General features: G+C 29.9%; 2 protein-coding genes and 1 non-coding gene across 3 annotated transcripts; 1 reads left to right on the plus strand and 2 right to left on the minus strand.

Moving 5' to 3' along the window:
- The first annotated feature begins 216 nt into the window (after window positions 1-216).
- On the plus strand, window positions 217-3,545 carry LOC114166529 (protein trichome birefringence-like 3). The gene is made up of 6 exons (XM_028051279.2): window positions 217-421; window positions 541-781; window positions 1,308-1,479; window positions 1,723-1,922; window positions 2,076-2,234; window positions 2,942-3,545. The coding sequence occupies exons 1-6, from the start codon at window positions 241-243 to the stop codon at window positions 3,270-3,272; spliced, it is 1,284 nt and encodes a 427-aa protein (XP_027907080.1). The 5' UTR covers window positions 217-240; the 3' UTR covers window positions 3,273-3,545.
- Window positions 3,546-5,526: 1,981 nt separating this feature from the next.
- Window positions 5,527-7,376, minus strand: LOC146882426 (uncharacterized). The gene is made up of 2 exons (XM_085668003.1): window positions 7,309-7,376; window positions 5,527-6,954 (listed from the first exon to the last, which is right to left on the minus strand). The coding sequence occupies exon 2, from the start codon at window positions 6,940-6,942 to the stop codon at window positions 5,542-5,544; it is 1,401 nt and encodes a 466-aa protein (XP_085524129.1). The 5' UTR covers window positions 6,943-6,954; window positions 7,309-7,376; the 3' UTR covers window positions 5,527-5,541.
- Window positions 7,377-8,490: 1,114 nt separating this feature from the next.
- Window positions 8,491-8,607, minus strand: LOC114167963 (U5 spliceosomal RNA). Its single transcript, XR_003600561.2, has one exon. It is a non-coding gene; the product is annotated as a U5 spliceosomal RNA (small nuclear RNA).
- Between the last annotated feature and the right edge of the window lie 9,117 nt (window positions 8,608-17,724).

Below are 17,724 nucleotides of genomic sequence, written 5' to 3' on the forward strand. Positions count from 1 at the left end.
CTATTTTGTGATGGAGACATAAGACAAGTTCAAGATCTTAACCTTCAAAATCATTACTTAAACTCCAGTATCCTCTAACATAGATTATTCACATCCAAAGCATACTATGCTTTGACTTCACTCCTACTCAAAAAGCTTCTCAAGTCTCAACAATGTCACCATCATTCTGTTGTGATGTGTATTAGTTCATACTTTTTCTTCCCATTTGGCTATCTTTAATCCTCTCTCAGTTCCCTTCCCATGATCCCTTCAGGGACAATGAAGCCTCTCAGAGTAAAGCTTCCTCTGCCAATCATTATCACCACAATCTGTGTTCTTCTCTTCATAGCAGTTTTGTATGCTGAGAGACTAAGTTTCCCTAACTCAACCTCCATTTTCAAGTTCAAAACATGTTCTAGAAAGCACAGCAAATCAAAGTCTAGTAAGTTTTAGCTTCACAGATTCCATAATTAATTATATATATCATATTATCTTTGCATGATTTGTTTCTCACCAATTTGGTTCTAACTCAGCCATGTCTCATTTTGTGATGGTCAATAGATGATAAAAAAAGTGAGGAAGTGTTTGCAAATGCCTCATGGACTGATGATAGGTTCGATTTTGACCCAGAAGAGTGCAATGTTGCAAATGGAAAATGGGTATTTAACAGTTCATTGAAGCCTTTGTACTCAGACTCAAGTTGTCCATACATAGATAGACAATTTTCATGTGTCAAAAATGGAAGGAATGATTCTGATTACCTCCATTGGGAGTGGCAGCCAGAAGATTGCACCTTGCCCCCGTAAGTCTCACACTTAACATTTTGTTTTATGATTAACCTATTCATTTGGTCTTCAAAATCATTTGGCCCACAAGTTTTAGTTAAAATTATTGGAGATTTAAGTGAGTCTAAGTCTCATATTAAATAAAAATGATAAAATTGAGTATTTATTTATATGGAAAAAGAGTTGTATTTATTCATTATTTTAAGATTTTGAATTGAAAATGGTTTTAATCTCATGTAAGTTATAAATTCAATTCTTATTGATGTAGTATCTTCTCGTTATTGAACACTAATACTCGAAAAGAATTTCTAGTGGTATAAAGCTGCTACAAAATCGTTTTAGTGATGATAAACTACCAAGAAAAACTCTGTAGAAACTAAAACTTCGTAGATTTTTTGTATTAAAACTTGAACATAAAATTCAAAAAGACTATATAAACCAAGTAATAGTTGAACCATGTCTTATTTATCTTGTACTTTATGTATCATTGAGGAGTATGCCCTACTAATGTGATTCACATTTTGAACTTACAACAATTGGTAGGTTTAATCCAGAGCTAGCCCTCAAAAAGCTTCAAGGAAAGAGGCTATTATTTGTAGGGGATTCACTACAAAGAAACCAGTGGGAATCTTTTGTATGTTTAGTGCAAGGTGTGATACCTGAGAAGAAAAAGTCAATGAAACGAGGGCGTGTGCATTCTGTCTTCAAAGCCAAGGTAATGACACAATGAATATCAGTAGATAGCACTTCATATATAGTGTTATCTATGCAACATAAAATCATTCTGTGTATGTTCACCTCTTAGCTTCAACTTTTAGACAATCGTGTAAATGCAATATAAATACAAAGACTGTTTATAGGATATTTCCTTTGAATTGAACATGTCAAATGTTGGATATCGCTTCAAGAACTAAGAAACCAAGGCTAATTCTTGTATTACATGTGGTGTTTGATTTAGGAATATAATGCTACCATAGAGTTCTATTGGGCACCTTTTTTAGTGGAGTCCAACAGTGACATTCATATCATAGGAGACCCCAAGAAGAGAATAATAAAAGTGGATGAAATCACAGAGCGTGCCAAAAACTGGACAGGAGTGGATATCCTTGTTTTCAATACCTATGTATGGTGGATGAGTGGCCTTAGAGTAAAAGCACTGTAAGTTCTCTTTGGTGGATCATCATCGGTGTATAAGCTTTCATCATTGTTGTTCATGATCATTTCTTTCTGTCAAAATTCAGTAACATTTGATTTTAAACTAAACTTAGGAAAATGATTATGTAAAACTAAACTTTAGCTTAATTATTGCAGATGGGGTTCATTTGCCAATGGAGAAGAAGGGTATGAAGAATTGGATACACCAGTTGCTTACAAATTTGGTTTGAGGACTTGGGCCAATTGGGTTGACTCAACTATTGATCCAAACAAAACCAGGGTCTTCTTCACAACTATGTCCCCTGCACACACAAAGTTTGTCTATTTCTCTCTCAAACTCCATGCTTTGGCATATTCCATAACCAATAAAACTTCTTATAATATCAGTTGATTAAAAATTGTTCTACATTGATCTAATTCTTTTAATGGTTAAATATATTTTTGGTTCTTAACTTTCAGTGAAATTTGGAATTAGTTCTTCCGCGAAACTTTGAACCAATCTAGTCCTTCATCTTTAGAAATACGTGAATTTAGTCATTTTAATCAAATTCTGTTAAGTTTATTTGATATTTCGAACATATTTCATTATTGTATTTGAGTTGTTTACACCATTGACACATTTTCGCTTCAATGTTAACTCAAATACTATCGCGTTTGAAACGTCAAATAAACTTAACAAAATTTAGTTAAAAGAATTAAATCCACACATCTCTAAAGTTGAAGGACTAAACTGGGTTAAATTTTTGAAAAATGACTGATTCCAATTTTCATTCAAAGTTAAGGAACCAAAAACAAGTTTAATTCTTGTTTTAAACTACAACATGCATAACTGTCATCATCAGACATATGTTTAAATTCATAATTAACTGCTTGTTTGTATGGTTTCAAACAGTTCAAAAGTTATCTTGATGGTAGAAGAAGTATAAGAGATAGGTCCTAAGTTTTATGTCAAGTGAATCTCAAAAACATGTTAGAAAAACCCTGAAGTTATGATTCTAACAATTCAAATGTGATGTTTTCAGAAGTGCAGACTGGGGCCACAAGGATGGTATCAAATGCTTCAATGAGACAAAGCCAGTGAAGAAGAAGAACCACTGGGGAAGTGGGTCTAACAAGGATATGATGAGTGTGGTGGCCAAAGTGGTGAAGAGAATGAAAGTTCCTGTGAATGTGATCAACATAACACAGATCTCAGAGTACAGAATTGATGGTCATTCTTCTGTTTACAGTGAAATTGGAGGCAAAATTTTGACTGAGGAGGAAAGGGTCAACGCACGAAATGCAGATTGCATTCATTGGTGTTTGCCTGGAGTTCCAGATACTTGGAATCAAATATTTTTGGCAATGTTGTAACACTTTTTTTTGGCAGTATTGGTGTAACAAGAGACATTTGCTTTTGTTTTTCCTGACATGAAGATGTCAAATATGTAAAGCCACTGTCCCAATTCATCCTTCATTAGCATTTGTATCATCTTTTGGTCTTTTCTTGGCATGAAGATGTCAATTATATATAAGAAGCCATGTAACCACATTCCTCTTTCTTTAATAATGTGTTAATGAAAGGAAGGGAAAGATTGTAATGTCTTAATGAATCAAAACATTATAAGTACTTTTATATAAACCAAACTCTGTATAACTATCATATTACAGTTAATACAGTTACAACATATATCCTTTGGATTATCACAACAATTAAGAGTTTTAAGATCATGACTTCGTCACTATTTTTTATTTGGAACTTGATTCTTGGTAGTTTTTGACTAACCATAAGCGTAAGACCATGTTATTACCTAGCATAGATTTAAAACAAGTCGATGCTCACAAAAAGGTTGTCTCAATTGAGGGTCTTTTATAGCCTTGCTGAGTGATACGTAGGTAGTTGTTGCTTTCATATTAATTGTCTCTAAAATCACCTTCACAACATGGTTCTTGGACAAGTTCGATTCAAATATTGGGAAGCTTGCACCAATGATTGATAAATCATTAATACATGTTGTGGTAACATTGACAAGTTGCTAAAGTCGAGCAAGTTATTTGGTGAGATTTTTATTCTATTATTGTTCAATACATTTCATATTTTATTGTGTTGTATTTGTTTTATTGTTCCACTCACTCAAACATAATTTTTGTAGGATTTGTCTTCAATTTTTGCTAATTATGTAAAAAAATGTTGATTAAAAAAATAGAGTTGATAAAAATATGTACAAATGCAAAGTGTGGATAAAAATATCTCCAAAAAAGTCAACTAAGATTGGTAGAAGATGGGAAGAGTTTTTTTGGATTTTCTATGGATTGAAGGAAGGTCGCCACTGCTATGCTGTGTTTGGATCCATATGAATATTGTTCATGCTAATGGAAATTGAGTTGTAGACGTGTTTGGTTTTACTGATTTGCTCTTATATGAGAAAGCAGATTTGCCAATGAAGTGCAGATTTTAGCACTCTCCAAAATGAAAAGAAATGCATGAAAAGACAACTCATCACATTTAAATGACTTCATTATCTCTATGTATAAAAATTGATTTGTTTTATATATAATCGTTTTTATATATATATATATATATATATATATATAAAATAATTATATGTATATTATAATAATAGAATATATTATAAAGATAACATATATAATAATCTTTTATATATATATATATATATATATATTATAATAATTATATATATATATATATATATATATATATATTAATAATAACTATAATCATAATTACTATTATATAATAAAATATATATAATAATTAGTATTATATAATAATATTATTATTATTATTCAAGTAAATATCTTTTGTAAATAAATTAATTATATACAATAAAATAAATTTAAATAAATATGGAGATATAAACTAAATAGTCTATATTATCATTTAGAATAATAATAATTTATTTTAAGTTATTAATGATATATATAAATTATATTTTTCTAATTTTAAATAAAATAAAATTTTTAATTTTATTTTAATATTTCCAAAGTTGGATTTGAACCCACGCCTTCTCACGAATACCAGAATACCAGAACTTGAGTCTAGCACCTTAGACCATCCTGACATTACACCTATTTTAATATTCTTCTAAAATCAAACTAAAGGTTTATACCATTCACTCATCAAAAGCATTTGTAAACATATGATTTTTCAGTATTCAGTAGAGGTGTCAATTTGGCCCCTAGCCCATGGGTCAGACCTAACCTACTCATCTTTAAGCCTCTTTTAGGATCACAGCCCCCAAAGCCCCCTCTGTAGTGGGTTAGGGTCAATGCTAAGGTGGGTTAGGCCCCCAAATAATACTACATTAAACTAGAGTCAAAGATCAAGTCGAGGGACCCAGACGGGACCCGACGAGCCAAATAGGCCCGATCACCCAGAAAAGTTTGAAGTCCCAAACGGGTCCGACGACCTAGACGGACCCGAAGATCCGAACGGGTCTGATGACAAGGACGAGCCCGACAACCAGGACAAGCCCGAAGACCATGTGGGCTGGACGAAATTGACACCACTACTTGCCATCATGTCTAGGTAGTTAGCAAAATGGGACAATAATTGCCGATGATGGAATCTCCATAGACTATTCAAAAGGAAGTTTCATTAAATGCTAAAATTTTGGAGGTTTTAAATTGGGGAAGACCATAGTTTGGTGTTTATATATATTTTTATAATAATCTTAATGTTGCCTATTATATATGCCAACCCAGTATGTGTGTTCCATCCAAATAAGGTTCCAAGACTCGAAAAATCACTAATGGTCCACAATATAGCTGCATGCATATCAAACACTTCACTTCCATATGAATCAAAAGTTTTGATACCAGTGTTCCATAACTCTTTCAACTCTTCTATTAGTGGCTGTAAATATACATCAATATCATTTCCTGGAGCTCGCTTTCCAGGAATGATCATGGAGAGAATGAATGAACTTTGTTCCATACACATCCAAGGCGGAAGGTTGTACGGTATAAGTACAACTGGCCAAATACTGTGGCTAGTGCTTAGATTACCATATGGATTAAACCCATCCGTAGCCAAACCAAGTCTCACATTTCGAGGGTCTGAGGCAAATTGAGGATGCTTAAAGTCAAATGTCTTCCATGCTTTAGAATCTCTTGGATGCCTTAAGATGACTTCATTTATACTTCCCGATGAATGCCATCGCATATGCTCAGCTATTTTGGAAGACATAAACATCCTCTGTAAGCGTGGCTTCAAAGGAAAATACCTCAACACCTTTGCAGGAATCTTTTTTCTTTTATTACTTGTAGCACCAATTGTACCTTTTCTTTTTGCCTTCCATCTAGACGTTTTACATTTCTTACAAAAGTCCCGATTTGCGTCTTCTCCAAAGTACAACATGCAATCATTCGGACAAGCATCGATTTTGGTGTAATGAAGACCAAGCTTGTTAATGATTTTCTTTGCTTCATAGAATGAGCGTGGAATTTTAGCATGTTCAAAGACATCTGCCAACAACTCTAGTATCATGGACATTCCCTTGTCACTTATTTTGCAAAGACATTTGATGTGATACAACTTGATCAAGAATGAAAGTTTAGAATATTTATCACACCCTTCATATAAACTCTCTTGACCATCTTTCATTAAATCAACAAAATCTCCAATATCATCATTCCCGGCATGGCTTGACTCTGGACCCATTTCCTTATCGTCCACCATGTCATTACTATATTGATGATACCCAAATGCATCATTAACCATGCCAAACATCGGATTTATTTCATTATCTTCTTGCGACATTACACGTGTTTCATCAGTCACATTTACTCCTCTTCTCTCCCCATGTAGAAGCCACATTGTATATCCTTTTGGAAAAGGTTTAAGAATCAAGTGCTCATACACTAATTCACGATCCTGCCATTTGTTAAAGTTGCATTTTTGACATGGACATACTATTTTCCCCCTTACACCACTATTAGCAAATGCAAAGTCCAAAAATTTGTTTAAGCCATCCATATATTGAGGTGTGTTTCTTGGCATGTCTATCCAAGATTTATCCATTGGAAATAGGGTCTGTTCAAGCCAAAATAATTCATACATTATTTTAGGATAACAATAATGAATATAATAAATGAGAATAATGAATTCTCCTTTCTATCTAAAGTAGAAATTTGTTGAAAAACCATATGTACATATAATTTTTTTGTGAAGAAAGAAAAAGTGAGAGGCAGAAACTTACAGAACTATTATTACTAGTGTTATTATTAGTAAATATTAAGACCAAAATGGTTAACTAGTTGTACTGGTAGATAGAAACTTAAACATTATTACAAATATGGAATTACTTTGGAATATATAATAAAATAGAAGGATAAAACATAATGATTAAACTATAATACATAATATATAAGGATAAGAAATTCTTACATTAACTTTACTTGCAGAAACTGAATTAGTTGGTAAATTTGCAATGAACCTTGCCCACTGTCAATTAGCTGTGCAGCATAAGAAATTAGGAATATTATATCACTACAAAAAAAATTGATTTTTTTCTATGAACAAAATCTGTATGTAATGAACAAAATTCGTATGTAATTAGATATTATCTACGGATTACATACGAAAATATATTAATGTCATTTTAGAGCCTTCTTTCTATTCCATGGAGTTGCCTGACATTTTCTCTTTAAATGCGGTCCATGCACTCACATGAAATGGGATTCTATAGGCAAGTGAACTGCTTGCATCATAAAACGAAAGGGTTTTCATAAATGTTTCATATGGAGTCATGTGACTAACATCGTGAAATATTCTTTCGTCTTCTAAATAGGAAAAATTTTAAATGACATACACTTATTTGTCTAAAGAGTACCCTGTCGGGAGTGTTCTGCAATGTCAGTTTCAACTATAAATATCTATTTTCAATCTAATTTGTATTATATTGAGGAATGTTTGATTAGATTGTTCTGTATTATTTGTTATTTAAAAAGGATCACAATTGTACGTGAGTGGTGACTAGTGGTATGTATATAGACTTTGTACATCTAAATCTAACTTATTGTTTGAAATACTTGACTGATGGTAGTTAAATGCTAAGAAGTACCTTTACTTTCTAGAAAATTTTAAACGTCCTTCAGTTCTAAAACAATAATGTATGCAGAATAGACTACACTTACATTGTAAGCAAAAGGCATTGATGATGAAAGTCATCAACACTTTTGGAAGTCAATTCACTAGTCTAGCTTTTTAATGTTGTAAGTTGTTCCTATGTGCTGACAAAAAAACCAAACCACTTGATTGGATGTCCAGATGAAGGTTGTAATTGGTGCAGCTAGAGGATTAGTTTATCAGCATTTGAAGATCCATGTGTTAGACACAGGACTTCAAATCCAATAACCTCTTATTTGAATATTAGAATAAAGAGGATTATAGTAGTCACTAATTATGGGGATTTAGGAGGGTACTAGAGTAAAGATAACAACAGAAAACTCAGTCCACAAGAATTGAACAAAAAGTATTATAACATAACTGAGAATTCGGACAAAAGAAGTAACCTGCATTCCACAAAAGTTTAAATAACCAATAAAACTAAATTTGAACTAAAATTGCAGAGCCCTCTAGAAAGGACTCTTTCAAAAATAAGGGTATGCCATTTAACTAGACAAACACACAGTATTCTTTATTAAAAGGCGAAAGAATAGTTCGTTTTGTGTTTAGCTCATGGCTCCGTGAAAAATCATTGGAGAACATTTTCATATTATATTATGATCATTGATCTGTTCATACATTAGCACAGTCGATGTGGACTTTGGTCAGAAGTGCTAACTTGGTCACCCCTGTTGTATAAAATTTTCATTAGATCTCTACCCTGTTATTGAGTTTGGATTAAAATTCAGTTTCTATTATTATAAAATAATTAATCATCCTTTTAAAAGAGTTATAAAGCATTTTTAATAAAAATAGTATTGAATATTTTATAAAGAAACTTTATCAAACAGAGGTCTGCTATAATTTTCTTTTGCATAATTTTTATACTCTGTAATTTTAAATTTTCAAACAAATATTTGTTTAATATTTTTCATTTTCTATTGTTACAAAATAATTAAATACCATTTGAAAGAATGATACGAATTATGTCACAACTAGAAATGGAGATAAACATAACAGTTTTGAACCAAGGTGCAGTAAGCGTTGAGAGGTGTTTTTTATATGTATAATAATTTGTAACTGTATTAAAGATTGTCTGGTATTTTGCTTCTGATGACTAACCTAAATCAAAACAAGTAGTCTATGTTACCAATTTATATGCAAATTAAATTGTCAATCAAGTAAGTAGAAACACTAACATATATGTATATTTGAAAGGTTAAGATAAAGCATAAACCAACCATGGTTCTGTTTTAGGTTTGTCCTAAACTACTTCCAATTAAACTTCCTTTTAGGAACCCAACTTAATACACTATGCTAGACAGTAAAAATAGTCCAAGAGTTAGAGATGCAATGTGCACTTTGAGAACATGGAACTTACAAGTTTTCATATGATCATATACATTTTGCAGGTTACGAAGACATTTCTTGTGCCATCTTTGCCAACTCCTGCAGTAGAGTTCATCAAAACATTAAGATGTTAAATTACTCAAAGTTATGAAGACCTTTTTTATGCCAAATCCTATAGTAGAGTTCTTAATAATGTTGAATGAGTGAGAGAAAAATGGAAATGAATAATCACAAGTATTACTTGGTAACTTCTTTGGATGGGTGCAACAAATTCTATTCTCCCCTTCAAGACTAGGAATGAGTTTATCAATTAACGGATGAAGCTTGTGAAAATCAGAACACACTTTAGCTTCCAAATGCTCAAGAATATCTTGATCAAAAGGATCAAACTTTACACCAGCTGGAAGTCTAGGTAAGTCAAGAATTCTAGTAGAAACACTAGGACATTTATATTTATTCTTGAAATAAAAGGCAAAACAATAAGTATCAAATATTGTGCATATATATAATGCTGATTAGAAAACAATATAAAAGTGTATATGATTATAAAAATCTCCCTAAACAACATCTAAAAAAAAACTATTTTCTGGTTGCAGAGGAGCATTCAATTCTCACCAAGAAAAGTGATTAACATTTGAGTGAGGTCATTAAATTTTGAACAGAATGAGCATGTGAAAACTAATTCAGGGGTTGACCTTGCATGGCATTAAAATTTCACGATGACTTCACGACCTTTGGAATTAGGCAGCAAAAGGTGATCAATTAGAGCACTGAGTTTGGGAATTAAAATATCCCACACTATTTCAAACACTACTCCACAAATCCAAAATGGCTCAGTGTCACAATACTACACCCATAATATACATTTACTAAACTTATCCCCAACAGTACCCTTCATTTTTTTTTTATGCAGAACCACAAATTAACATTCACTCTTAAATTCACTATGTTGTGCATTCAAATGTATATACAATAATTATTTGTAAAACATGAGATATATAAAACATGTTACAAAATGAGACATTTTTTCCTTAAACTTTGAAGGTTAGTGTTAGAAGTATTGGTGAAGTGTGAAAGGGTGAGAAACTATTTAATGAGAACCCCATCTGAGATTGACCTTACACTACAGGACTGAGAAACCTCTTCCTCTGTAATGTCCAATTACTAATATCTATTATTCAACATTGAATCCTCACCCTGCATGCCCCATTCAAATTTAGACCTTCTACAACTAATGTCTATGCCTGCATATGCTTCTCTCTACCCACTTTTCATTTTCAATAATTCTCATTTTAGTTTCAAACTTACATGTTTTTCATTCCTATGCAAATTAAAAAATATATATCCACAGGGCAATGACATTTTAAACTCACCAACAGCACATGCCAGTACCCTTTCCCAAACTTTTCTAAGAGGGAATCCATTCAATATAGTTCCTTACGATAATTTTCATTTATCTCTTATCTTACATAGTCATAAAATTATTGGACTTTTTAGTATAGCCATCTCAATAGTCAGTACAACTTAATCACACATATAGTAAAACAAAATGAAGCAAAACGTACCAGGAAGTTTAGACTTATAGCATTCTGTTATGGGAGAAAACTATGACAGGTACTAAGAAACAAATGAAGTAAAACGTTTATAAGAACTAAGAAACAAGAAACTAAAAAAAATTGAAAAAGAAAGGAACAAAATATTACCAAAAATTCCGAAGAGGCTCTTCCAAAAAAGTTTCCCTTTAAGTTCTGGTATTTCTAATGTTGGAAATTGTAAGATTTTGAAACAAAGCATTAAAAGCCACAAAAGCCACAATCTTGAACTACCGAATGAAAGCAAAAACGATTCCAAAATATGGTGACAAATATTCACTGAAGTCTTGATATATTAGGTAACAAAACAATTCAAACTTGTGCACTTTTGAGACATGAATCCTATCCATTACCAACCTCAAGGAACATTCCTTGGCATATTCATAAGATACACTTCTGATTTCTTTAAAAATATTCTAAAATACGTGTAGTGCAGAAATATCACAAGCAAAGGGAAACTCAATGGTGGTTTGAATTCCATAGTTGCAGAGGTATATGGTTTGGTGTAATGTTCACAATTTGCAACCTTAATTTCATCAATAAATTAAAACTTTGATGCATAAAGTGACATGTCTGTATGCTAAGAATGAGACTCATCATTAGACAAGAAAAAGAAATGGCATTTTTTTCTCTTTTTACCTTCAATTTGCTGAAGGGAAAAATGGGTTAGCGCACTCATGCCAACATAGTGTTCCTTTCCTAGGTGTCAACTAAGGAATTTCTGCTTAAATAACAGTAGTAGTCACATGGTGCCATGGTCAAATAAATTTTGGTTTCTACTTTTTGAGTAAAAATTCTATCATATAACTTTTTTTTTTAATTTATATATAATCTAAATTTGTTTGAAGCAGAAACTTATTATTTATTTTTCTCTTTAATATATTTATGAAAAGGTATATCTAAATACACCCATATACCTTATATTGTTGTCAGTAACATAAATTTATTAACTTTGGTCAATCATATATAATTTATTTCATATATAGATATATATTTGATCTCTTTTTGCTTTAGAAATTATGATAAATGTGTCGTATCCAACTCAAAGTGTATGAGTTGATTACCTCATCCTAAGTTTATGGAAAGAATATAAGTTTTTATTTTTATACAACATGTCCTATGAAAGGAATATATAACAGGCATTAAATATGGCTAGTTCTAAATTAAGGGTTAACTCTAAGAAAATATTTAATTGACACTTGTAGAAATATCTAAGTCTTCAAAAGGAAAAAATCTCGTTAGAGTGTTAAAGAAAAATCCTAATGCAATAGAATCCTAATGCCTTATGCAGATTTTTTAGTCTTATGCAGAAGGCTAACTGATGTGGGTAATAAAGCATTATGCTCCCTAACATGCAGTGTTAGAGGACTACCATCATCAAGAAACTCTAAGGTTTGGTTCCAAAGAGGGCGAGAGTTTTGTGTATAACCTGCCACATAGTGCCACACGCAGAAAAAAATCAAGCCTTATAAGAGTGAAACATCAAGAACATGCAATGCAACAGAAAAATGACATCTGAATGAAAAAACCAGAGATTTCCCCTCTAGAGAGTATTCTAAAAATTTTGACATGGTATATGTTAGCACTTATTAGTAGTCTTTTACCACAAATATAATCATCAATTAATGGCAGCCCAATGAAATTAAAAAAGACAAGATAATTGTGACATAACCATCACCAGTATCACTACAGTCATAACCATCATCAGAATTCTAACCTTCGTCCTCCGCTTCAAGTTCCTAATAATTGTGACATAACCATCACTAGTATTACTTATGTTTGAATTTGAAATTCAAAATCCTAAAAAATTATAGAAAATAAAATCTTTTTTATGGATCATTTTAATGTCTCTAAGCAACTCTAAGATATTTTTAATCTATGAGAAAAATTTGTATTTAAGATAAGAACAAAATTAGGAGTTGAAAAATTGAAAAGATTTAATGAAAATACGTGAATAATTACAATTAAAAATAACAAAAACAAAATATGTGATGCAAGACAAAAAAAATATAGTATTTGGGAACAAAATCTTAAAAATAAAAAGTTCAAAAGCTATGATGGTTCTTAATAATATAATAATATGTTATAATACATAATAATATTCAATAATAATATAATAACATATTAACACTAATACCGTAATAATAGTAACACTAACTAAAATATGGTGTAAAATAATAAATAAATAATTGAATAATGACACCGTTTGACGAAGGATTGACCACTCAATGACCTATAGAGACTCCTCTATGAAGAATTACAAGAAGTATGACTAAAGGGGAGGATCCTTCTTCTATGTCTATTTCTTTATTTTCCATCTTAATTTTGTGATTTCCCTAAGTTGACTTCATTGATTCAATTTTGGTTGGCTTGTTGACCTTTGACTATGGTTGACTCATTGACCAAAGTTGACTTAACTTAAGCCAACATGTTAGTCCTTGTTTAAGTTGTTTTGTAGGTTAATTTTAGTAGAAAGAAGCATGAGAGGTGGCACATCATGATTAGGGAGGATGAATGATGTGGAGGAGAGAGTAAAGCAAAAGCAAAAAGCATAAAGCAAAAAGCATAAAGCAAAAGTAGACATTGTACCTTTTGTCTTTTTTGTTCTTTATGCCCCTTTAGCATGATTTGGAAACCACTTTTGTCTCATTTCCCCTCCTAGGCCGAGAATCCACATGGGAAGACACACCACCATTTCATTTTGTGCTTGCTTAGAGATGCTTCTAGAATTAGGGTTTTCCTTGCTTTTCTAGTTAGCCCTTTTTTCATCTTTTGTATTTTGCTTAGAGGCCCCTAAGACTATCTATTTAAGGTGAGCTCCACCAATTGCAAAAGGGTTGAACATTTTGAATTAAAACACTATTGTTTCAACCATCATTTCTGTGAGCTAGCCTTCCTTCTAGGAGTGGAGAACTCTTTGCCTTATCTTGCCTATGCAAGTGGCGGCACCACATCACTCATCTGTAGAGCTTGGTTTTGTTTTGCCCCCTCTAAGAGTGGCGTGCTCCACTTCCATGGCCATTACTATCTTCTCTTCCATTTTGTTTTTAGTCTTCTCTATTTCTATTGCATTTACGTTTTGAGTTTCTAGCCATGTATGCATTAAAAAATGCAATCCATCCCCTTCTTCCTTTGAGCTCTTGGAAAGGAACCTTTGCATCTAGATAGCTTGCTATCTTAATGTCCAGTAGAGATTTCCTTGAGTTTTCTTAAATAACTTATCACCATGTGCATAAATCTAAAAGGAAACAAGATAATCCTTCGTCATCGTTACTAAACTAAAAATAAATAATTATTGTATTTAATGCAATTGTATTTTCAACCAAATTCAATTATTAAGCTATTTATATTTTTTTATTTCAAAGAAAAAGTTTATAAATAAGAGTTTGAGATATGAATTTTTGCCAAAACATGACAACTCTACCCAACAAGTCTACGGTTTAATTTTTTTTTTCTTCTGCATGGTCTATCATTTCTAATTGGGTTAAATATGTTTTTGGTCCTTCAACTTTTAGTGAAAATTGGAGTTAGTCCCTCTTGAAAACGTGGCAACAATTTAGTCCCTTATCTTCAAAAATATGTGGATTTAGTCCTTTAACCAATTTTTTTAAGTTTATTTGACATTTTAAATGTGTTTCTCATCTAACATTGAAGCGAACATGTGCCAAATGGTGTAAACAAACTAAAATACTATAATGAAATGTGTTTGAAATGTCAAATAAGCTTAATAAAATTTAATTTGGTTAAAAGGACTAAATCCTCGCATTTATAGAATTGAGGGACTAAATTGGTTCAAGGTTTCTAAGAGGGACTAATTTCAATATTCACTAAAACTTGAAGGACCAAAAACATATTTATCCCTTTCTAGTTTTAAATTATTTACAGTTTTCAATTGTTTGCACCGTCTAACATTTGAATTTTCAGATGGATTAATAATATTAATATTAAAGTTGAATGTTGACTAACTTCTCCCGCAAATTTTAATAATAATATTAATATTAAAATTTTATTGTTATAAATTTATTTTTAAAATAGAAATGAATTAATATTAAATTTTCAAAATATTAATAATATATGGTTCAATATTCACACTTGAAAAACTTTTATCACGTAAAAGATATTAATATTAATAATATTTTTTAAAATATTATTTGTACTTCTTTATACTAATATTAATATTCAAATTGGATTAGACTAGAGACCTTTTGGAAGTCACTATGCTGCAACTTCAGAATTTCCAATATCATTTATTTTTTTAATATTCATTATTTATTTATTGATTATTTATATTTATATTTACTTTTATTTGTAATCATTATTTCAAATTTTTGAACAAATTTTCAGATTATAAATCTTCAATTCATTATTCAATCACATTGGGAAGATTGTATGCTGATTTTAAATTTTAAATTTTATATTTTAAATAAATAAGACAATTAAAATAATAATAAATCACACATATATTTATTAAATGAAATCTTACCTACAACATATAAATTTCTAAACTTGTCAATTATAAATGTTGTCATTTATGCTTTTCAATATCAATACAAAAATTATATACAAAATCTAAATCAAAATAAGAATCATATACAAGATCAGAGTTATATTGAATTGAAATATTTAAATGTATACAATATTCACACATATAGATTTAAATTTATCCGTTTATAATTTTTGCACTAAAGGTTCATTTGCTGCATAATAAATTGGTAATATTTTTCATATATTTACACCATATTATAAATAAGTATACTATAAACAAAAAACCTTACAATATTTCATTTCAAATTTCTAAAATGGTTTTATAGTGCATTTTAAAGTGTTTTTTTAATTTAGTTCATTGAAAAACGAGATGTTTTCTACTTTTTAATTTAGAGACCGAAAAATATCTTTTAATATATAAAATAATAAAGTTTGAATTTAAAATTTAAAATCGTAAAAAACCGTTAACAAAATTAAATTTAACATTTAAAATATAAAACATATACAAAAATTGAACGTCTTTTCAAGAAATATTTTGAATGTTTCTGATAAAACAAATACAGAAATTCAAAAGTTCAAAATGTTTCATCATTCATAACAATATAATAATATATTATAAAATATAGTAATATTTAATAACAATTTAGATATAAAATAAAATAACAATTTTAATATAATAATAATAATTAAAATATAATGTAAAAAAATTATAAATTTTTAAACTTTTAAAGAGATGAAAATACTTACCATTTCGATTTCAATCTAATTTCAAGATTAAGTTTAAATTTAAAATTCGAAATATATATAGTAATAAAATTTAAATTCTAAATTTGAAATTTCAAAAGACTATAAAAACACTTGAATTTAAAATTCAAAATAAAAAAAAGTTGTAAAAAAGTGATGTCTTTTTAATGGATTATTTTAATGTCTCTAAACAACTCTAAAGATATTTTTAATTTATGAGAAAAACTCATATTTAAGATATGAACAAAATCTGGAGAATAAAAATTAAATAATTAGTATTAAAAATAATAAAAATTAAATATATAATATTAAACAATAAATAAATAATATAGTATTTGGGAACAAAATCTTAAAAATAAGTCGTTCAAAATATCCAATAATAATATAATAACATATTAGCATTAATACATTAATAATAGTAATACTAATTAAAATATGGTGTAAAACAATAAATAAATAATTGAATATTGACACTTAGAGATGACAACGGGACAAGGTGGGTACGGGTATCATAATCCCATCTCCATTCCCATAATAAAAGTTCATTCACATCCCTAAACCTAGCAGAGTATACAACTTTTGACCTATTCCCATCTCCACTGGAAAAAAGGTATATTTTTATACCCATTCTCATACCCATTTTTCCATTTTTTTTACTATTCCAAATATCAATTAAATAATTTTAATAAAAAATTTTAAAAATCACAACAAAGGAATCATGATATTAAAATAACATACTCTTTTTTCTTTTAATGATGTAAAATATTAAGAAAAATATTATAGTAGTATAAATCTCAAATTAAAGTATCAAATAACAACTAGAGAAAATTCAAATAATTATATAAAACTAAACAATTGCACATTACTAAAATTTCATAATAACCAAAATATTTATTAATTTTACAAATGATCAGTGGTTTCATTTGCATTCGATCCACGTACACATAGAAAAAATGAAAAAAATTAGACATGATATGATAATTGAAATTGAAAATTTTAATTACTAGAATTAATGTACCTTCTTCATTAGATTTATTTTCACTACAAACACCAAATGTAGAATATTAAATGAGAATTCATAAAAAAAATATTAACAATAAATATTAATAAATTTGAGTAACTTACCTAGATGGTTTGAGTTCCATATCCAACTTCTTGTACATATCAAAGCCTCTATAGGAATATGATGAAGTTGACTACGGTGAGAAGCTAATATCTTACCACCAGTACTAAAAACATATTCAGAAGCTACAGTTGTTATTAGAATAGCTAAAACATCCCTTGCAATTGCTTGAAAGGTTAGACACTTTAACCCATTTGTTTTCCACCATGATAGGATATCAAATTCTTGTGTAACTAACAAATTATCTTCTTCCAAGTAATAATCCAACTCTGTTTTCATAACTATAGTTCTAGATTTTTTCTTTTTTGCCATAAACTCTAAAAATTTATTGGCATCGTCATTAACAAAAAGAAGAACTACAAATTAAGAGTCAAACATTCTTATGAAAAAATAATTGTCTAT

The sequence above is a fragment of the Vigna unguiculata genome, chromosome 10 (genome assembly GCF_037176805.1).
Source record: "Vigna unguiculata cultivar grain cowpea cultivar isolate G323 ecotype 2 chromosome 10, ASM3717680v1, whole genome shotgun sequence".
Classification (NCBI taxonomy): domain Eukaryota; kingdom Viridiplantae; phylum Streptophyta; class Magnoliopsida; order Fabales; family Fabaceae; genus Vigna; species Vigna unguiculata.